Source organism: Pelobates fuscus, chromosome 6, assembly GCF_036172605.1.
Source record: "Pelobates fuscus isolate aPelFus1 chromosome 6, aPelFus1.pri, whole genome shotgun sequence".
NCBI lineage: Eukaryota > Metazoa > Chordata > Amphibia > Anura > Pelobatidae > Pelobates > Pelobates fuscus.
The window spans coordinates 142006796-142028721 of NC_086322.1; the positions used below are offsets into that span (position 1 = coordinate 142006796).

Here is a 21926-nt window from a genome sequence, read left to right on the forward strand (position 1 = left end):
CTCTCTCTCTCTCTCTCTCTCTATATATACGCACACACATATATCTATATATATTTATATACACACACACTACATGGCACAATTACTTATGGGGCTGGCATGCCTTTATTTCCAAGGCTGCTTTGTAGCCCCAGTCTGGCCCTGCAAAAAGGAGCTGAGCATGGATGTAATTACAATTATGCCCCCCCCCCTGGAAAAATTCATGCGGACGCCCATGGTAATTAGACCCATCATAATTGTCAGCACCAGGCCCAATGGAATCTTAATCAGGCCCTGGGTGTAGATAGCAGGTCTTGCCTAGGGCACCAGATGGTCTAGCATGGCCCTAGAGAGACTATAGCATTAGGAATACAGATTCCTAACTCCATAGTGTTCCTATAAGGCCAGATTAGTTTAACTAAAAGCATGGCTGGCACATAATTGTTCCATATGTTTTGATATTGGGATTTTATGCTCTAAAGTCCTGATTTTAGTGCAGAACCCAGCTAGTATCACATATGAGTGTCAACTCTCCACCTCAGTCTGCCATACAGCGAGGCGCTGCTGTGACCCGCCTCCCCACCATTCACAGAGTGAGGGTCGGCTGTAACCCTCCTTTTCCTGTGCTCCGGGAGGACAGAGGTATAGCGCTTGCCTCACTTCCTCGATTCTGCGCAGCCGCACGGCTCGTTCAGGCCAGGTCTACCGTGCCGGCGATTGGGGCGGATTATCAGCAGACACTCCCCTTCTGATAGGGTATCTCGATTAGAGTGTCTACTACATTATACCTTACTTATCGATCTCTTAGATTGCCAAAACTGCAACATCACATTCAGTATCCCAGCCAGCCTGCATCCCTGCGGTATACAGCGAGCATGGACATCACTGAGAGCAGGACTAAGAAGGTGAAGCTGAGCGGAAAGCTGCAAAACTGGGTGAGTAGGGCTGAGTGTAGGCGCCTGGCTAGTGTGGATAAGGGGAGATGGAATGTTGTTGTATTGTGAATGAGTGTAGACTGAATGTTATGCTGAGTGTGGTGGGTGTGGATGGAATGTTAGCACGGATAGTGTGGCTAAGGGGAGTTGGAATGTTGCCCTGAATATTGTGAATGAGTGTAGATTGAATGTTAGGCTGAGTGTGGTGGGTGTGGATGGAATGTTAGCACGGATAGTGTGGCTAAGGGGAGTTGGAATGTTGCCCTGAATATTGTGAATGAGTGTAGATTGAATGTTAGGCTGAGTGTGGTGGGTGTGGATGGATTGTTAGCACGGATAGTGTGGCTGAGTGTGGATGGAATGTTAGCACGGATAGTGGGGATAGATGTTGGAGAGCTCACCCTCTCCTATGCTGCTGGCTGCTTACAGTCATTCATGTTTTCTAGGTGATTTCCTTAATTGGTCAGTATACATTTTAAGTGGGTGCAATTATTGTAATTTTTGTCTGTTCTACCCTTTTTTTTGTCTGGAGTGTTGCATGCTGCAGATGTGGCATTATATGATTGGCAGTGGAGAGCAGAATAAGTCATTTCATTCATACACCATGTTCTCTTGCACTTGGCAGCTTCCCACTGTCTAATATTTCATGTGCTATAAGAGATGCATTATTTAGACTCAGACGTCACTTAACCCACTTCAGTGTCAGCTTTGTGTAACCTGGTGGAAGACTACAGTAAACCCTCTGAGACTGTAATTCTTATTTGGCAATATTCTGTCTGATTATTTTAAATGATAGCATATCTGAGTTTTCACACACATAAGTACGTAGTTGATCTATGAATTGACTGTCCTTCTCTGTAACAGAACTTCCTCGTTTGGGGTGTTCTACATTTCTTCTGTGTTGGTGACGCTGTTACAGGTTTTTGCTTAATACAGTTTGACTAATTTGCTTGGAATCTAGGAGCCAGCTAAAAGAGTAATCCCTCACCCCCCCTAAAACTAACAGTAATTTTCAATGACAAAAATACAGTTCTTAAAGGGACACTATAGTCACTAGAACTGCACTGCAGCTTAATGTAGTGTTTCTGGTGTCTATAGCTTGTACATATACGCTTTTCAATGTAAATAGTACCTTATCAGAGAAAAGGCAGTGTTTATATTGCTGCCTAGTAACCTCTCAGATGGCATGGGGTGGGAAAAAAGGTGAGTAAAAAAACACCTTTCCCATGCGAACACCTTTACCTAAACAGACACACACTCACTGTCAGACACACACTGACACACAGTCTCTCACTCAGGCACATGAGGTTTGAATGTTGCAATCGAAGTGAAACATAAATAAATAAACACAAGCAAATTTTCAATCAAAATGTTTATTTAATAACTTTAGTGATACACCTTGGAGAATGGCCGTGGACCTTTATTACGGATTTCATATTTCCAATTAAACCATAACCATATGAATAATAATAAACCATAACTTTTAAAACCAACATATCAAATAACCACTTTCCAAGGCTCCGCCCCCTCCAAAGCCAGGAGCCATAAATATCTCTTTAACCAAATCCACCAAATCCACCCGCCTGTGATGACCAGGAGGGCGACTTACATCCCATAATAAGGTCACGACATAAAATAAATAAAAAAGGGGGGGGGGGAGGGTGGGTGGGAACAGCAGCTTAAATCTTTTAATATATAGCCAACCTTCGGATTTGTCTGGCACAAGCTGAGGCAATTTTGGCGCCCTTTAATTTATACCCCTATTTTTCCCTCCACTATTTTGTCCTCGCGCTGCTATCTACCAATCAGAGCTCATGCCCTGGTCGCGAGCTTGCCGCCGTTACTGCCAGCGCGAGCTGTCTTGCAATTAACCCTAACCTGCATTTAACCCCTAGCACGAGCGCTATACTTACCACCCACTTCGCTCCATCAACCCTCATGGGGCTTCTCCTTATACAGTCCGTGTGCCCGACACTCACTCATTCCACAATCCCTTGGCCACACGCCTCCATGTTCCCGTGGCCACCTCCATGCTACCTTGCAAAGCCCTATTGTATAGTGTTATTCATTCAAGTGCGAATTGCTGGGAATTCACTGCGGATTTTCAAATTCTGATTGTACAAAACCATACTGGAATAATTCTCAAATCCACCTCTTTGTCCAAGTAGGATATTTTAGCCTACTTCCTGGCAAATTCACAGCTATTCCTGGTTTAGTAAATAACTTTGATAGTCCGCTTCCCATTACTTACTCCCAATATCAAATTGCTTAGCAAGGGAATTGTAGACCAAAATGGCTGAATTGGAAAATAAAAATCCATATTTGGTGTTATTCAAGCTTGGACAATATCGATTTTAGTTCTACACCATTCTCAGCTGAGCGAGTAAGCCTGCACATAGGTGCCTGTTAAAACTCAGATTTAATGAATGAAGTTGTTTTGCACCTATTGCATGTAAATGAGTAGATTTTGATCTAATATATATTTATTGTATGCATAATAAAAATTACATTAGAATTGTTGATATAGTTCCTGAAATTGGCACCCTAATCTGTCAGGCTGATGATTTATGTAGTTTGCGTATCCAAGCCAGAGCAGGGAACACAATGGGGTAATTTATTATCTTGTCGTCCTCGTTCACCGGGTCCATTATATGAAACCCAAGTTGTCACTATTAGCATCAGAGGCCATTGTTTGAGAGGCTGACCTAGGCTGGAAACACATGTGTTGTCCTGAGAAACCCTGGGCCTGATTTCATTGTGAGACCTGACTCTTGTATTGTTGAGAGAGAAAGCACACCTCTGATGACATATTTTGTGACCGTGCCATTTTAATACAATAGATTTGGAATTAAAAGAACACTCCAAGCACAATGACCACTAAAGTTTACTGTAGGGGTTATGGTATTAGGATTGTCCTTAGTCTGTCCATTGTAAGTAGTTTAAATAATTTTTATAATGCTTCAACTTCCTACATGAGGTTTGCCAGGCAACATTCCCCATCTCCACATCTGACGAGGGAGAGCGTGAAGCTTCTAAGCAGGAGCTTTTTTTTTAACTCTCTTTTGATAAGGACTAGCTTATTAACTGAGATTGTCAGCTTATCACTGTCGGCAATCAATTAAGCGCGTACAGAAAGCTTAATCTCTCTGCCTGAAGTATGATAGCGGACAGCCACTGGAGGCTCTTCCTGGATCCAAACGGACCTTTGATCCGGTATCTGACTCTGGACATCCTCATGCTCTGCACTGATTCAATGCTTTCCTATGGGGAGGTCTAATGCGCATGCGCATTAGCGCCCACTTATCGCGGGATGTCTGAGGGGGCATGGCATTGACATCCCCTTTATTCACCGAGGAGGGGGGCGCGAGAGAAGGGAGATGCAGGCACTATAGTATCCCTTTAAAGGTGACTATAGATTTTGTTCATTGTTAAAGGGACACTATAGTCACCAGAACAACTACAGCTTATTGAATTTGTTCTGGTGAGTAGAATCATTACCTTCAGGCTTTTTGCTGTAAACACTGTCTTTTCAGAGAAAATGCAGTGTTTACATTACAGCCTAGTGAAAACTTCACTGGCCACTCATCAGATAGCTGTTAGAGATCCTTCCTGGGTAATGGCTGCCTAAAATGCATCCAAGCATTCAGTATCTCCTCCCTCTGCATGCAGACACTGAACTTTCATCATTGAGATTAATTGACTCAATTCATCTCTATAAGGAGATACTGATTGGCCAGGGCTGTGTTTGAATCATGCTCGCTCTGCCCCTGATCTGCCTCCTTGTCAGTCTCAGCCAATCCTATGGGGAAGCATTGTGATTGGATCAGGCTTCCACTTCTGCTGATGTCAGCAGACAGCTTGCTTTTCTGAGGCAAATAGCCTGCCAAGCAACAGCTTCAGGCTTGAATACAGTAAGATTTTGCTATATTTATGGAGGCATGAGGGGCCCAGGGGGGGCTAGATGGTGGTTTTAACCCTATAGGGTCAGGAATACATGTTTGTGTTCCTTTAAGGAAGTCTAATAGGAGCTGATTGCAGTTTGTCCTACTGTGGGGAAATTTACTTTGGGCACTCATTGTAACTCATAGGATTTCACAAGCCATTGTTTTAAGCAAATCGGCATTCAATAAATGACCACTAAATGCATCCAGACCACTTAATTTCATTGAAGTGGTCTGGGTGCAGTGTTCCTGTAGCTTTAACCCTGCAATTTAAAAACATTGCAGTAGCTGTGATACTGAAAGCCACTAAAGACGCTTCCTCTACAATGACAGAGTGAAAACTCTGTCATGTGACCAAATGCAACTGATAGGAAAGCATTGAATTCAAAGTTTTTGTATAAGACACATTTGATTGGATGCATGTGCGTGTAGTTGCCGCACATGCCCTGCACGTCCCCAATGCTCCTTGAGACATGTTGTATTGGACCGGCAAATCCGACTGTGCGCCTGTCAAGCAATTTTATCTTTTGAATTCTCATCATTTTGGTTTTCTGAAAAGGGACGAGGGTGGAGTTTTGGCCCCAGGTATTTAATAAACAATGAAGTGTTTGTAGTGTAAGAATGCAGGAGCTGTTACCTAGAACATCATGTTTGCTTTGACTGTCAGAGAGCTGGGCATTAATTTTTGGCTTGCATTCCAACTCCTATCAATGAGTTTGTATGCTACTGCAGACATGGAAGAATTTGCAAGCTCTGTTTTCTGGAAGTGAGCATTTGCAATTCCAAAGACCGTCTTTCTAACAAAAAACTTTTAAAGGACTTCCTAGGCATTACCATTTTATTTCAGTGAAGTGGTGATAGTTCCTAGAGTCCTCAGAAGCCATCCCTACTTTCAATGATAAACCATTTTTAAACCGTTTAACCCTGAATGCGAGTCCCTGCCTGCTCACAGGCCGCCCCCTCCCACTGGAGGTATGGCTAAGGCAGAGATTACATCCATTCAAATCTGTACCAATTTTTACTAGCAATAGGGAGCTGTGATAGGCTGAGAGCAGTCAGCTGATATTCTCAGCCAATCGCCGCCCACTGTCCATTGCTTTTCAGGCTTATAATGCTTCCTCATTAGCCCAGTGAGCACTGATGTGTTTGGGCTGCCTGAGACTCTCGTTTAGAGATAAACTATTCAAAGCAAGTTAGAGGACGTCACTTTAACACAATTTTTAGCATAATAATCCCTTCATCAAATTTTCAAAGGAAATATAATGTATTTTTTTAAATGAAGTGTATTGAAAAACAAAAATGAGGAAAACACATCCGTACCTTTTAGTATATGATAGGATCCTTCAGCCATATACATTCACCTTGGGTCAGACAGTGTATGAAAACCAACACATTTTCTCTGAGGTCTTACCTGCTTCTGAGCAGGATGTGATGATTATGGAGATTGCCATATATATGGCTGAAGGATCCTGACACGTGCTAAAGATAGGATGAGTTTTTCTAATTTTATTTATTTTTTTACACTTTATTTAGAGGGACAGTGTCAGGGGATTCCAGGCACTACAACCATTTTCCAGAGTGTCCCTTTAATGATTATGGGGCTTAGTTGCAACTATTATCAGTAAATCATTTGTATGCCCAAGCAGCTATGTAAAATTATACAGAACAGCCATCCTTGGCAACAATGCTGATTGAACAAAGCCTAGAATGGAACAGAGGCATTTAACAAAACAGTGTTGATTGTGATTGATTTTATATAAAAAAATAAAATAAAAAATTCAACAAAATAGCTATTTGCTAGATATACTCTCAAGTGAATACAATTTGTTATGGTAAGGTGTACATAACATTTGGAGAATAATACATTTCTCTACATTTTAATATTTAAAGGGACACTGTAGGCACCCAGACCACTTCAGCTAATTGAAGTGGTCTGGGTGCTGTGTCCCTTTTGCACTAGGAACATCGGCGCTGGATTCAGTTAAGTGACTGAGTTTTAACCCTTCAGCACCGAGGTGGGGGGGGGGGGGGGCGCGGAGAGAGGCTGGTACTGAAGGGACCGATAGAATCCCTTTCAATGATAGCAAACTTAACATCTATGTTTAAACCCATATCTAATCATAAGATTTTATTACATGTGAAGATAGTTAATAATTACAGTTTACTGTTTGAAGCCCTAACCTGAATGGTACAAATCACTCTCATGCTACAAATGTTACATGTGACCTGTGTTATTTTTGATGATAGTTTGTGTTGAGGGGAGACAAACAAGTGTGAATAGGTTGAGCCCTCTGACCTCATCTTGGTATTGTGGTGTCAACTGTTTAATATCAAATAAATCTGCTATGTGTACACTGTGTAACATCGAAATGTTTATTATGTGATCATTAAGGGTGTGTACGGATTCTGGGTATGCACTATGAGGAACTGTAATGGTACAGATATTAAACTGAAATTCTGGGCAACAAGAAACACTTTTTCGGGGCTGTTTGTAAAATAATGTTAGAATCATGTACTGTGTCTTCACACATGCATCTGTATTTGTACTTTCTGAACAAAATATTATTCTGTAGATTCCACTTCCAGCAGCTGCAATAAAAGGTGTACTAAGGGACTATGTATTTATAATGTATTATCCATTTGCCCTTATTCCTTTTAATGGTACTCTCTATATAGTACATTAAAGTGTGAGTGATATTTTTTTATATTCTAGTTTTTCTTTAAGAGATATTTGTTGTATATTGTTCTGCATTAATTACCATGCACACCTTTTTCTTGGATACTTGCAGGATTCTTTACAATTTGCATGTTGATTAATTTAATGGCTAGCATGTCCCATTAACATGCCAGTTCTATATTTATTTAAATAATAGTAAGGTATACACAAGTATATGCATATATGATATGTAATGGTGAGCCATGTACTGTGGAAAAATTATGCATTTGAGGGGTTCAGAAAACATCATAATAAACCACAAGATTGTACATCAAGGGGTATATGAAGCTCTCCAGATGTATTTCCCCAATACATGCTTTACTATGAATCTTTTCCAGTGAATTATATTTTTCTAGGTTAGGGTTAGTATAAGTGCTACAGTACTGTAGGGGATAATGTTTAATAAGAGTGTAGAGTGTTGAGGTAATGTATAAACCAAAAACAGTAGCTGTGTATAGTGTGCTTAATGTTGTAAATAGGATAAAATTGAGAAGTTGCTACAATACTCTCACCTACTACAAATTAGCATGCACAACAAACAAATTGGCAAGGTTTGAGATAGACTTAAACCTATACTAACTATAGGAGTGGAGCGCTATATACTAAAGTAAGGAGTATGACTTACCCCAAAATGATTTAGAACTCAAACAATGAATAAACATATACAGGGAAACTTAGAGGAAAACCATATATCCCCATGTATCCATGTGGGTTGATACATTTCTGTCCCAAATTGTTATATACTTTTTATACAGATTTACATTATATGGTTTTTCCTCTCATTTTCCCTTTGTGTGACTAGGTCAGGGGAGTACATCACTGAAAGGACAGCACTATTGTTGGAATTAGTGGGAATTAAGTCCCAGGTATCTTCTATTTCAGATGAAAATGGCTACATGTACTTCTCTGTAGTACATCTCTCATCAATCTTGGGAATAAATAGTAAATATATATTCATGTATACTTAATGTATAAATATTACATATATAAATGTCTGTTCATTATTGGATGTTCATGTTATGAAGAGTTTATATTTCAGTGTTAGCAAGGTTCTTTTCATGGCTTTTTTATCTTCATGTAGATTATACAGTTGTAGAAATAGCTATGTTCAAGTAAAAAATCCTGGGAACATTAGAAACTAGTATTTCAGTCATTTCAGTAAAGTGATATCAGCAGCTGATTTTATGTGGTAGTGGAATACATCACAAATTAAAATTCTTAAACTACTCACGTGTTCAACTTGTGTGCTAATTTCAAGGTGACATTTGTGCTCTTTATTAAGCTGAAAAATATTTCTGTTGGAATTCCGGGTGTAAAAGTCATGCTTTTATCAGCTGAAGTAAAACTACTGAGAATCTTGAGCAATTGTAATGTTCGTTTAAAAGACATAGCTCTCTGATTCTTAATAAGGTGTGCTTCAAGAATTACTGGGGGTTATTCAGTTATATGTGAAGTACATTCTTTGGACAACAGTGCCTAAGTCATAGTTGGGTTATAAGATCCAGGATCTTGATTGTGACAAGCATGGTTATTTATTGACGAGTGACTTGGCAACAATTCAGAATTGTATTTATTAACTTATTTATTTATTGTTCAAAATAACCAAATAGATTTTTGGAAGATTTCATTGGAATATTCCTTTTGAAGGGACATTCTATGTTTATTGCAAATACATGGGCAGTCATTTTTTTTGTTTGCACGTAAGAAAAATAACTGTTAAACTGTTGGGTTGTAAAGAAAGTCCATCGTTTTCATTGCATTAGCTGAAATATCTTTGTTACTTTTGTTTACTAATTTCTTTCATTTGTACAGGGAAAGCAGCGGGCCACGAATGTTACGTATCAAGCTCATCATGTCAGTAGGAACAAGAGAGGACAGGTTTTGGGAACAAGAAGTGGATTTCGTGGCTGCACAGTTTGGCTTACAGGTAAAGTTGATCATAAATCTGATATTTTGCTGTGCATACAAGAACAGGTAGAATCACACAAACATATTGTTACAGATATGAGTCCGTTATCTGGGAACTGGCTTACCTTTGGGTTAAACCATACAGTTTAACCTCAAATTCTTCAGTCTGGTGAGAGTCAGCTCTGCCCAGATACTTCTGTTCAAGCCTGAGGCTTCAATCAGCAAGTTTCAGAGGCACTTATCTTTTTCTTTTTCTTTTTTTTTTTACTCCATTTCGTGAATGGTGAGCTACTTATAGACTGTGGCGCCCAATCCGGATCTTCCTGATTGAAGCCTAGGACTCAAACAGAAGTAGCTGGACTGAAGACTTTAGGGGTTAAATCGCTTGTTTATTGTAAGCCAGCGTCTGGACCTCCTTGCACGCTAATAACTTAATTCTGATAAAGTTGCAATTAATCACATCGTGTAGTAGTAACTTGGTTACACTCACTTAATTCTAAGCACCTTAAATGCACAGAGCACTTTGTTGTTTTGGAAAGTAATGATGCCCGGAGTATACCTTTACAAATGTTTATTTATTTGATTTGTTTATTGAAAGGAGCTATGTAATACAGAATCGGTCATGCATTGAGGATATCACAATTGTAACCAAAGCATTTGAAGGAATGCAAAACAAAGATTAACACTAAAAAAACAAACCAAAAACCTTATAGGCATAACAAAGATATTTTAAATATGAGAACATTGCATAAAACTGACGACAGTATTCACATTGTATCCTAGATATCAATTTTTTTTATATTGTTAATTTAAACTAACTTAAATCTATCAACGATCTAAAATGTTTCTATTCATTTATCAAAAAAGAAAAGGATGAGGGATTGTACCTTTAATCTTAAATTAGGGGAAGAACATACTACATTGCTTAGAAGAGTTTTACTAGCAAGTAGGCTCTTCCAGTCGCCAATTATACATTTTATATTTGCCAGGTCTTTCTGGTGCTGGAAAAACAACCGTGAGCATGGCCCTGGAAGAGTACCTTGTATGCCATGGAATTCCTTGCTATACTTTGGATGGTGATAATATACGCCACGGGCTCAGTAAAAATCTTGGGTTCACACAGGAGGACCGTGAAGAAAACATCCGACGGATTGCAGAAGTTGCTAAATTGTTTGCAGACGCTGGTCTTGTGTGCATTGCCAGTTTTATTTCTCCCTATGCCAAGGTATGACTGAGTGTTGGTGTGTTTCACGCAACGTAAACAAACGCAAGATGTGTGCTGCTAGACAATGCAAACTACTAATAATTGCTTTTCTATACAAATAAATAAGTCTCCAGAGTTGTTGTGTAAATTATAGATGACCTCTGAAACTCTGATGAATCATTTAAAATGTTTTTGGTTTGTTTTGCTGAAGCTAATGGAGCACGGTATTAAAGGGAATTGTTGCAGCCAATTAAGGAACACTCTGACCCATATCACAAACCCCTTTTTCAATGTTTCACTATTTATTTTCATATATATAGTTAGTTTTTTTTTTTTTTTTTAAATAATTGGTATTTTTCCTTTTTATTCTGTGTCTTTCTCTTTAAACTAGCAGCTCCTCGGCTGACACCCTGGCATTACCTATGAACATTTCAAGCCAGTTTTTTCTCCAGTGATCAGCTTGAAGCAATGAATTGTAGAGAAAATATATTCAACAGTTTACAAGTTAGTGCAGGCAGATTATGAAGAGAGGTCACCAGGCTTCTGACAGGGTAGAGGATACTATAGGCATCAAAACATCTTTAGTTTAGTGAAGCAGTTTTAGTGTATAGATAATGCCCCTGAAGTGTCTCACTGCTCCATTATTGCCATATTCAATTTTAAATAAAATGGTTTCATTTTAGGCCAGATGTTTAGATGGTTTTTATCTCCTGCTCTGTAAATTGAATTTTATGAACAGCAGGAGGCTCCTGCAGTGACTAGGAGGCTATCAACAGAGCAGGAGTTAGGAGATTCTAAATTAAACTGTGCAATAAAGGAAGTTTATAGGGACACTATTGTCACCAAAACAACTTTAGCTTAGTGGAGAAGTTTGGGTTTATAGATTATGCCCCTTCAGTCTCACTGCTCAATTATCTGCCTTTAGAAGTTAAATCATGTTGTGTGTGCAGCCTTTGTCACATCTCCCTGCATGTAACATGCACAACCATCCGAAACACTTCCTGTAAAAAGATATCTAATGTTTAAGCATCATTTATTGCTCGTTCTGCTTAATTTAGAATGTTTTATCTCCTGCTCTGTTAATAGCTTGGTAAATCTTGCAGGAGCCTCCTGTGTGTGATTAAAGTTCAATTTACAGAGCAGGAGATAAAAACTTCTAAAAGCTGTCACATCTGATTGAAAATGAAACCATTTGTATTATGTGCAGGTTTTGACTCAGTCAGGGCAGGTGTTCCTAAGACTACAGAAACAAAAGTGATTTAACTCCTAAAAGGAAGAGAATTGAACCGTGATATTGCAAGGGTATGATCTATACATCCAAACTGCATCATTATGCTAACATTTTTGTGACTTTAATGTCCATTTAAAAGAAAACTATGGGTACAATAACTGTATCATGTTGCTTTAGTGGTTATTGTGCTAGTTGTCTCTCAACACATCCTTACCTTAAAATATGAAATCATTTTTAAATAGTTTAACACTAAAGTGGGGTTCTCAGGCGCCGGTCTACCCTTGCCAGCAGCTCCCCTGTCTAAATCTCACGAGCCCCGCGGCCGTCAGAGCGTTGCCACAGGTTACCACGGGACGCAGGCCGAGAGCGTTAGACAGGGAAGCTGCTGGGAAGTGAGTGTGCTGCTGGCCCCCTCTACAGAGTCCAATGGCTGACTCAGAGCACCAAGCCACCGGACCACAAGGGAATGTGATCTCCTCCCTCCATGGCCCGGTAAGAAGCAGTAAAATAAAATGTTAAAAAATGTAATATTTAAAAAAAAAAAAAAAAAATGCCCACCCCCTCTATTTTACATACCTACACAAACACACACTGCATTCACTATATACACACACTACACACACACACACTCTGTTTTCATTATATACACACTACATGCACTAGACAAACACACACTCTACATTCAATACACACTGCATCTAATACACACAAACCGCCTTCACTATACACACTTTACATTCACTATACACACACATGCACACACACTACATCCACTACACAAGAACACACACTTCATTTGTTATACACACGCACTCTGCCTTCACTATACACACACTACATCTACTACACCAAAACACACTCTGCCTTCACTATACACACTCTGCCTTTACTATACACACCACATCTAATACACACAAACACTACATCCACTACACAAACACACACATCTAATATACATCTCATACATTACACAAATGTACAATCTGCATACACTATACACACTGCATCCATTACAAACACACACTTTGCATCCACTATACACACGCGCTCTGCATCCACTACACACATTCTACATTAACTATACACACACCACTATCAGTACACACACTGCATCCCCGTGGGCGGACTTGGGGGCAGGCCCCGAGAGGCCCAGACCTTAAGCTGTGTCAGGGGCCCCACAATTTCTGATGGCAGCCCTGCTTTCCCCTTGTAGAGTAATTTTTCAATTATATAAATATTTGGCTGCATTTGTTGAGCAAAATCAAAGAGGAAGCCAGGATGGTGACAGGGGGCATGATTTCAGTGTTAAACTGTTGAAAAACGGTTCAATACTTGTAGGCACTAGAGTGACTCTCGGCTGCATAACTACTTTGTTTACATGATGTGTTTATGGTGCCTAGAGGGATCCTTTAAGTCTGAAGAGAATCTGTGTGAATCTAGTGAGCAGCAGGCCATCTCTGTTGCTGCTCAGAGAAAGACACACACTCAGGGTTATCTGCTAATGCATCGGTTCCCAAAGTGCGTGCCGTGGTGCCTTGGGGCGCCGCGAGAGGCACACAGGTGTGCCGCAGAATGTTTCCCCAGTCATTATAGCACCGGGGAAACATTACTACTAAACAGGGCCCGGTCGGGTGCCGTGGTCCTTTGCGACCGGGCACCTGTAATGTTGGCCCGCTTTGAGGAAGTGATAGCCTGTCCCTTCCTCCCAGCATCATGCAGGGAGACATTACGGAAGGGAGAGGAGGCAGCCACAGCAGGAGGGGAGAGGAGCACGAAGAGCTGGGTCCCCAGAGCCGAACCGCATCGATAGATGCCTTTTTTTTCACAATCCGAGGCTCTCAAAACGGGGCGAAAAACCGCGGCCTACAGCACACCCCTAAGCCTGGGACTGGAGGCCCTCCTCTGCGGCAGCACCGTACTCCCCCCGCTGGGATCAGAGCCACTAACCTCCCTACCACAACCGGAACACCGGAAGGCAATGGGGCGACGCTCCCAAAAACCTAATACATTGGCTGACAGCAGAGATATAGGGGACATGTTGAGACAGCCTGCACGGCCTAAGCAGGCTCCTGCTGGAGACCAGAATGAGGGGAATCTGGCACAGGATGGACAGAGAGCTACAACACCCATTCAGGCAAGTCCACTGCATCCAATTGACATCCCAGATGGGACTGCTCCCACAACAAAACAGGACTTAAAACTCCTGCTTAACGACATTCAGCAAGTATGTACAGCCGACCTCAGAGACTGAGAACTGACATACAGGCCATAAATGACAGAGTACAAACCTCTGAAAAGGACATATTAGCTGCCAAAACAGACATCTCAGCCCTTAAAGAGACAGTACAACACTTGCAAAACACCCAAGTCACACTGACATACCAAATCTCAGCCCCGGAGGACAAACCGCGCAGGAACCACATAAAAATCCGTGGAATCCCTGCTGCAGTGACCGCAGAGGAACTCCCTCATTACACACGCAGATTACTTGGATCCATACTGCCACACACAACAGCCAAAAAGATGGCTGTGGATGGAGTGTTTCGTGTTATGGGCACACCTAAAACACCAACTGGAGCGGCACGAGACGTTATTCTTCGCTGCTTAACCTCACAAGATAGGAACCAGATCATGATGGCGCTGAAGAATAAAACACCCCTGACCTTCAAAGACTCCACGTTAACATTCTATCAAGACCTCACCAAAAATACTCTAATCTGGCGGAAATCACTGAGCACAGTTACCTCTCAACTAAGATCTGCAGCCATACCCTACCGCTGGGGGGCCCCAGGAACTCCTGTAGTAATCCGCAACGGAACTAACCACACACTTATGTCGATAGAAGGGGCACCGGCCTTCCTCCAAGCACTGGGACTAACAGGCAGCCATCAGGACCCACAGTCGACCACCCCAAGGGGGACATGGGACCCTGCTCAAGTCACCCCCTTCATCTCGAGAGCCGGATGCCAATACTTGTGGCCACGGCACCTGAACAAAAACAACTGGGCTAAAACGCAACACGAGTTGTTATAAATGTTTTGATCTAAAGTTGCAATTGTATATTTGGTTCTTTTTTTTTTTCTTTTTTTCTTTCCTGATTTCTCTTCTCTCTAGCTCTCTCTTACACACACTTCAGACCACTGCTCTATTAGAGTGCTAGAACCCGCAGAGACTAGAATCTCGAGGCACATTGACACACCAACCCCCCTTCCCCGCCACCCCCCTCGGTTAGGGGCACACATAAAAGGAGGACACACATCTCCCCCCAGACGTCCTGGCACCCCAAACGACACCCAGCCACACACTCCAACATCTCAGCCACTAGGCAACTGACACCCCATACACCGGGGAATCCTATAAAACACCACACATACAAAAGAGATGCCACTGCAACCCTCCATGCAGAACCTCAGTTGACTCTCCCTCACATCACAAGAGCACACCTGAGAGCCTAGCACCTCGAGACACTACACACACAAAACTCCTCTCAGAAACGCACACATGGAAGCTATTTCTTATTATGCATACAAAAGAAAATGTGGAAAAGCCTGTTTTAAATTGTTTGATATCACTCATGTTAAAGGGAATCTCCAGTGCCAGGAAAACAATCAGTTTTCCTGGAACTGCAGGATTCCTGTCCCTCCCACCCCCCAATCCCCAGTTGCTGAAGGGGTGAAAACCCCTTCAGTGACTTACCTGAGGCAGCGACATGTCCCACGTCGCTGCCTGCTCCTCCCCCGCCGCTCCACCTTCTGCCTACGTCGGCTGGTGGATGAGACTGATCCCGCCCACCGGCCGAGGAGACCTAATGCGCATGCGCATTAGCGCACCCCATAGGAAAGCATTGAAAGCGATTTTCAATGCTTTCCTATGGGGAATTGAGCGACACTGGAGGTCCTCACACAGCGTGAGGACGTCCAGCGACGCTCTAGCACAGAAAACCTGTGCTATAGAGCATGAAGTTCCCTCGAGTGGCTGTCTAATAGACAGCCACTAGGAGAAGACTTAACCCTGCAAGGTAATTATTGCAGTTTAAAAAAACCTGCAATAATTACACTTGCAGGGTTAAGGGTAGTGGGAGTTGGCACCCAGACCACTCCAATGGGCAGAAGTGGTCTGGGTGCCTACAGTGTCCCTTTAAGAAGAAAAAGAAAAAAAAAAAAAAAGTGCAGCACATTATGACTATGCTAAGTGAAACGCTGTCAACCTTTCTTTAAAGCTATGTAAAATTGCTGAAACGTATACTTAACTCTGCACTCAAAGAATTATAAACGTATACTTAACTCTGCACTCAAAGAATTATAAACGTATACTTAACTCTGCACTCAAAGAATTATTAAAAAAAAAAAAAAAAAAAAAGTTTGGGAACCACTGTGCTATTGTATGAATAAAAAAATCATTTTAAAGTGAATTTCATATTTTAGGCCAAAATGGTTGAATTGGAAAAATTCTCAGCTGTGGTGTCCGTTCAAATATTTCTATTCCAACATTTGAAACGTTAATTTCCTTTGAGTTTCTGACATGACAATTCACATTTTAGTGAATAACACTTTTTTTTTCCCACATGAGATTGATGGAGAAGAGCATAAGGACTGTGACGATTGTGAAGCGCACACACAGACTGTTATGTCTGACTGAAGCATGCTCTCCAGTTGCATACCTCCCAACCTTCATGATTTTAGTGGGACAATCCAACTTTCAGGTTCTGTTCTGACTTTATCCCCTGGTGTCATGATTTTGGGCACACCAGATAACTGTCCCCCAAAAAGTGGTGTGCGAGCGTATCATTAGATGCACTCACGCTACACGTAAAGCTGTAGGTCTCTGCAGAAAGTACTGACTCAGTGCTCCCTGCATGGTGTGCCCTAAGTGTACTGGCCTACTGGATTGGCAGACAGTATGACATGCATTCACACCGGGCTGAACTGGCCGTAATATGGGTGGACTCATCCTCTTTCCGTGATCCCGATACTGGTGGGGGTATGCAATTGGTCTGCTGTGATTCAATAAAAAGCGACACTTTTGTTTTTCTTCTTTTTACTATAGTTGGTACATTATTACAAAGTCACTTTTTCTTCTTTAAGGGAAATAATTTAAACAAATGTTTTTTTGTTGTTGTTTTTTTTGTTACTTTTAATTATTTAGAAAGCAATAGCTGTTTTTGACACTTTGTCCCATAATGATCCCCATGTGCTGTAAGTTATTTCATTATGGGACAAGGGCCAGCAGAACAAGAGAGATTACCGTATTTTTCGCTCCATAAGACACACCTCACCATAAGACGCACCTAGTTTTTAGAGGAAGAAACCCAGAAAACAATATATTCTGAACAAACTGTCCCATAGTGTTTCTTACTATGGGACAGTTTGTTCAGAATATTTTTTTTCTCCCCTGTCCCCTGTCTTCACCCCCACTCCCCATAGTCTTCATCCCCCCTCCCCTCCCCATAGTCTTCATCCCCCCTCCCCTCCCCATAGTCTTCATCCCCCCTCCCCTCCCCATAGTCTTCATCCCATCCCCCCTCCCCTCCCCATAGTCTTCATCCCATCCCCCCTCCCCTCCCCATAGTCTTCATCCCATCCCCCCTCCCCTCCCCATAGTCTTCATCCCATCCCCCCTCCCCTCCCCATAGTCTTCATCCCATCCCCCCTCCCCTCCCCATAGTCTTCTCTTCTCTCCCATACTGTCCCCCTCCCCTTGTCCCATAATTACTTGCCTGTCTTGTAGCGTTTCTCGGCAACACAGGGCGCACCGCGGTACTGGAACTTGAATTTCATGTTCCGGTTTCCGGCGGGACTGAAAGGAAGTGCGCACACTGAGCTGAGTGCCCACTTCCTTTCAGTCCCGCCGGAAACCGGAACATGAAATTCAAGTTTCAGTACCGCGGTGCGCCCTGTGCTGCCGAGAAACTCTACAAGACAGGTAAGTAAAGCTTCATATTCGCTCCATAAGACGCACAGACATTTCCCCTCACTTTTGAGGGGAAAAAAAGTGCGTCTTATGGAGCGAAAAATACGGTAGTTGTCTACCACCCTGTAATTTTGGCTTTTAGTCTTCTTTCATTACTCTTAAACCAAAATAAAACACATTTCTTATGAAATATTTTTGTTATCCAGATTAAAAAAAAATGTAATTTTTTTTTTTTTTTTCACTTCAAGGATCGTAACAATGCTCGACAAATACACGAGGCCGCTGGTCTACCTTTCTATGAAGTGTTTGTGGATGCCCCTTTGTATGTTTGTGAGCAGCGAGATGTTAAAGGTCTCTACAAAATGGCCAGAGCTGGGGAAATCAAAGGTAAGAGTTATCTGGGAAGCTTTTTAAAGCCTTTTTAAGCAACACATCTTCTAGAAGTGGTGTGTCTTGTTTATTTGCTAAACAGTAAGTTTTGGAGAATTGACAATGGAGGTTCAAAATGTTGGTCACAATTACTCAGTTGGAGAATATTTAAGTTTTTGCTGTTTTGACTTGAATTTTGCAGTCGTTCAATTCACTGGTAATAGATATATCTCTTTTACCAACCTAGAACTGACTCAATTTCCTCTTGGTATTTCATAACAAGCGACCACGTATGATAAGTGTGTTTCATGCAAATGTGCAGTAACTGCGAAACTTATCACTTATAAAAGTCCTATGGGAGGTTAATATGAAAATACGCACACACTCTTATGGGGCCAGTGCTAATAGATTAATTTAAAAAGAAGTGACAATATATTGCTAATTGTCCAGTTAATTGATCATTCAAATTGGTATGCTCAAAGGAACAATCCATGCACCATAACCACTACCACCTGCTTTAGTGGTTATGGTGACTGGAGTGCCTTGGTGCACTACTAGGATAAGTAGACATACTATTTGCTAATGATTTGATAGTTTATCTAGTGTTCCCCAGGCACCCATTGCCTTATTCTGTGAAGCTTGAAGTAACAGTGAGGAGCTTCTGTTGGCTCCACTGTGCTAGACCCTGTCATGCAGAGCTGTCTATGGAGATTTATAGTGCTTGGAGTGTTCCTTTAAAATAATGATAATAGTAAATAGTGATTCTAGAGTATCCTGGTGCCTTCTCAGAGTAAGTAGTCAAACTTTTTTAAAGCATGGTTTGACAACGTACCTGGAACCTGCTGGCAGGGCCGGATTAAGAGCACACTGGGCCTGGTGCTGACAATTATGATGGGCCTAATTACGGGATCTTATTGACCAAAAACACTAAAACAGTCATGCCTCCCAAAAAGGGGGCATGTCTGTCCAAAGAATTTGAAGGACAGCCTGGCATGAATGCATGCCAGGCTGCCAGCCAATCCTGCAGGCTGTCCAACTAAGGGCATACTATGCAGGCAGCACCCTGAGCTTGACATAAATGCATCCTAAAATGCGCTCACTCCATGCTTTCTAAGGACGGTCCCCTAGCACTCACATGTCCACTTGTCTCCTTACTTTCTTACTAGCAGGCAGAAGTTCCTGGTATATAGTCTGAGACAGAGAAAAGGTGTATGTAGTGAGTGTAGAAGAAAGGGGACATGCCACAGTGTTAGAGAGACCAATGTCTGCATTACCCAAACTAATTTTATTGTCAGCCAGTCCACACAAGTTTTGTTCCCATACATCCCTCTTAAGCTTCCAAACTTAAAGGGACACTATAGTCACCATAACAACTACAGCTTATTGTATTTGTTCTGGTAAGTAGAATAATTCCATCCAGGCCTTTTGCAGTGAACACTTTCTTTTCAGAGAAAATAACTCCACTGGGCACTCCTTAGATGGCTTCTAGAGGTGCTTCCTGGGGCAGTACTGCCTAGTGTGCAGCACTGCCATTCAGTGTCTCCACCCTCGGCATGCAGACACTGAACTTTCCTCATACAGATGCATTGATTCAATTTATCTTTATGAGGAGATGCTGATTGGCCAGGGCTATGTTGGACTTGTGCTGGCTCTGCCCCTGATCTGCATAGTTGACAGTCTCAGCCAATCCTATGGGGAAGTATTGTAATTTGCTCAGACCACCACTTCTGATGATGTCAGCAGACAGTCAGTTCAGAGGCAGAGCCAGCAGCTGCAGACTTGAATACAAGTTATATTTTACTATACTTAGGGAGGCAAGAAGGGGCCAGGGTGGTGGTTTTAACATAATAGGGTCAGAAATACATGATTGTGTTCCTGACCATATAGTGCTCCTTTAAACAAGAGTATGTGAAGAGTAGTTAGGGTTGCCACCTTTCTTGGAAAAAAATACCAGCCTTAATCATTTGTATAATCACAAGGAGTGACATCAGAGAAAATTCTTTAACATAACCAACAGACTACTCACAGTTTGATTCTGCTGTATAGATGGATTGCTCCCAGTGTCTCAGTCTCGCAAGTCACCCAGTGTCTCAGTGTCCCTATGTATCACAGTGTCAGTGTCCCCATGTCGCCCAGTCCCCTAGTCTCTCAGTGTCCCCATTTCTCCCAGTGTCCCAATGTCTCAGTGTGTACCCATGTCACTAGGATACTGGGGACACTGAGAGACTGGGGGACACAGAGACATGGGGACACTGAGACATTTAGGGAAACTGTGAGAAATGGGGACACTGAGACACTAGGGAGACATGGGGACACTGAAACATTTGTGGACACTAAGACACTAGGGACACAGAGACATGGGAACACAGACACTGAGAGACTAGGGGAAACTGGGAGACTAGGGGACACTGGCGACACTTGCTGGGAGACAGACACTTGGAGACACTGGGAGACATGGGGACAGTTGTGGACATAGACATGAGGACACTGGGACATATAGGGACACTGGGAGACATGGGGACACTAGGCACACTGAGACACTAAGCACACAGACACTGGGAGACATGGGGACACTGAAACATTTGGGACACTAAGACACTAGGGACACAGAGACATGGGTACACCAGGAGACTATGGGACACTGGCTGGGAGACAGACACGTGGGGACACTGGGAGACAAGGGGATAGTTATGGACATAGACATGGGAACACTGGGACATATAGGGACACTGGGGACACATGGGGACACTAGGCACACTGGGAGACTTGGGGACAGTGAGACACTAGCGACACTGGGAGAAATGGGGACATAGTGTCTCTGTGCCCAAATTTCTCAGTGTCTCCCAATGTCCCCATGTGTCTCAGCGTCCCCATGTGTCTCAGCGTCCCCATGTGTCTCAGCGTCCCCATGTGTCTCAGCGTCCCCATGTGTCTCAGCGTCCCCATGTGTCTCAGCGTCCCCATGTGTCTCAGCGTCCCCATGTGTCTCAGCGTCCCCATGTGTCTCAGCGTCCCCATGTGTCTCAGCGTCCCCATGTGTCTCAGCATCCCCATGTGTCTCAGCATCCCCATGTGTCTCAGTGTCCCCAAGTGTCTCAGTGTTTCCAGGTCTCCTAGTGTCTGTGTCCCCATGTGTCCTAGTGTCTCAGTGTCCCCTAGTGTCTGTCTCCACATTTGTCCCCTAGTGTCTGTTTCCCCTAGTGGCTCAGTGTCCCCATATGTCCCCTAGTGCCTCAGTGTCCCCTAGTGTCTCAGTGTCCCCATGTGTCCCTGCTGCCTTTCCCCCCACCCCTCTCTTACCTGAGCTGTATAGCTGCTGTCTGGACTCTGTGCTGTATTGCTGCTCCCCCACGGATCAGTAAGTAGTAGAGAGAGGCAGGAATATGCTGTAACTTCCTATCCCTGCCTCTCTCCACACACAGTGACCCCTACTGGCCGGTGCTGGTATTGCAGAGTAATCTCCATTTATTCTGAGAAAAATACCTGCATTTGTATTGCCGGTATTTCTGCAATACTGGCACGGCCAGGCAGCCTCAAAACTGCAATACTGGCATGGCCAGGCAGCCTCAAATACCAGTCAGGTGGCAAACCAGTAAAATACCAGTCAGATGGCAAACCTAAGAGTAGTGTGTAAAAAAAAAAAAAAAAAAAATTTTTAATTTTTTAAATGGGCCTATTCCATGGGCCTGGGCCTGGAGCTGCAGCTCCATCAGCCCCTATGTTAATCCGGCCC

At 42.6% G+C, this 21926-nt stretch overlaps 1 protein-coding gene across 1 annotated transcript in view; it reads left to right on the forward strand.

The window, feature by feature from the left end:
* Positions 1-621: 621 nt before the first annotated feature.
* PAPSS1 (3'-phosphoadenosine 5'-phosphosulfate synthase 1) overlaps positions 622-21926 on the forward strand; it is an 87731-nt gene continuing 66426 nt past the window's right edge. Inside the window, exons 1-4 of the mRNA XM_063458371.1 lie at positions 622-914; positions 9384-9498; positions 10469-10704; positions 18073-18211. Coding sequence (XP_063314441.1) covers positions 855-914; positions 9384-9498; positions 10469-10704; positions 18073-18211 — 550 coding nt within the window. The 5' untranslated portion in view covers positions 622-854. The remainder of the gene's footprint in view (positions 915-9383; positions 9499-10468; positions 10705-18072; positions 18212-21926) is intronic.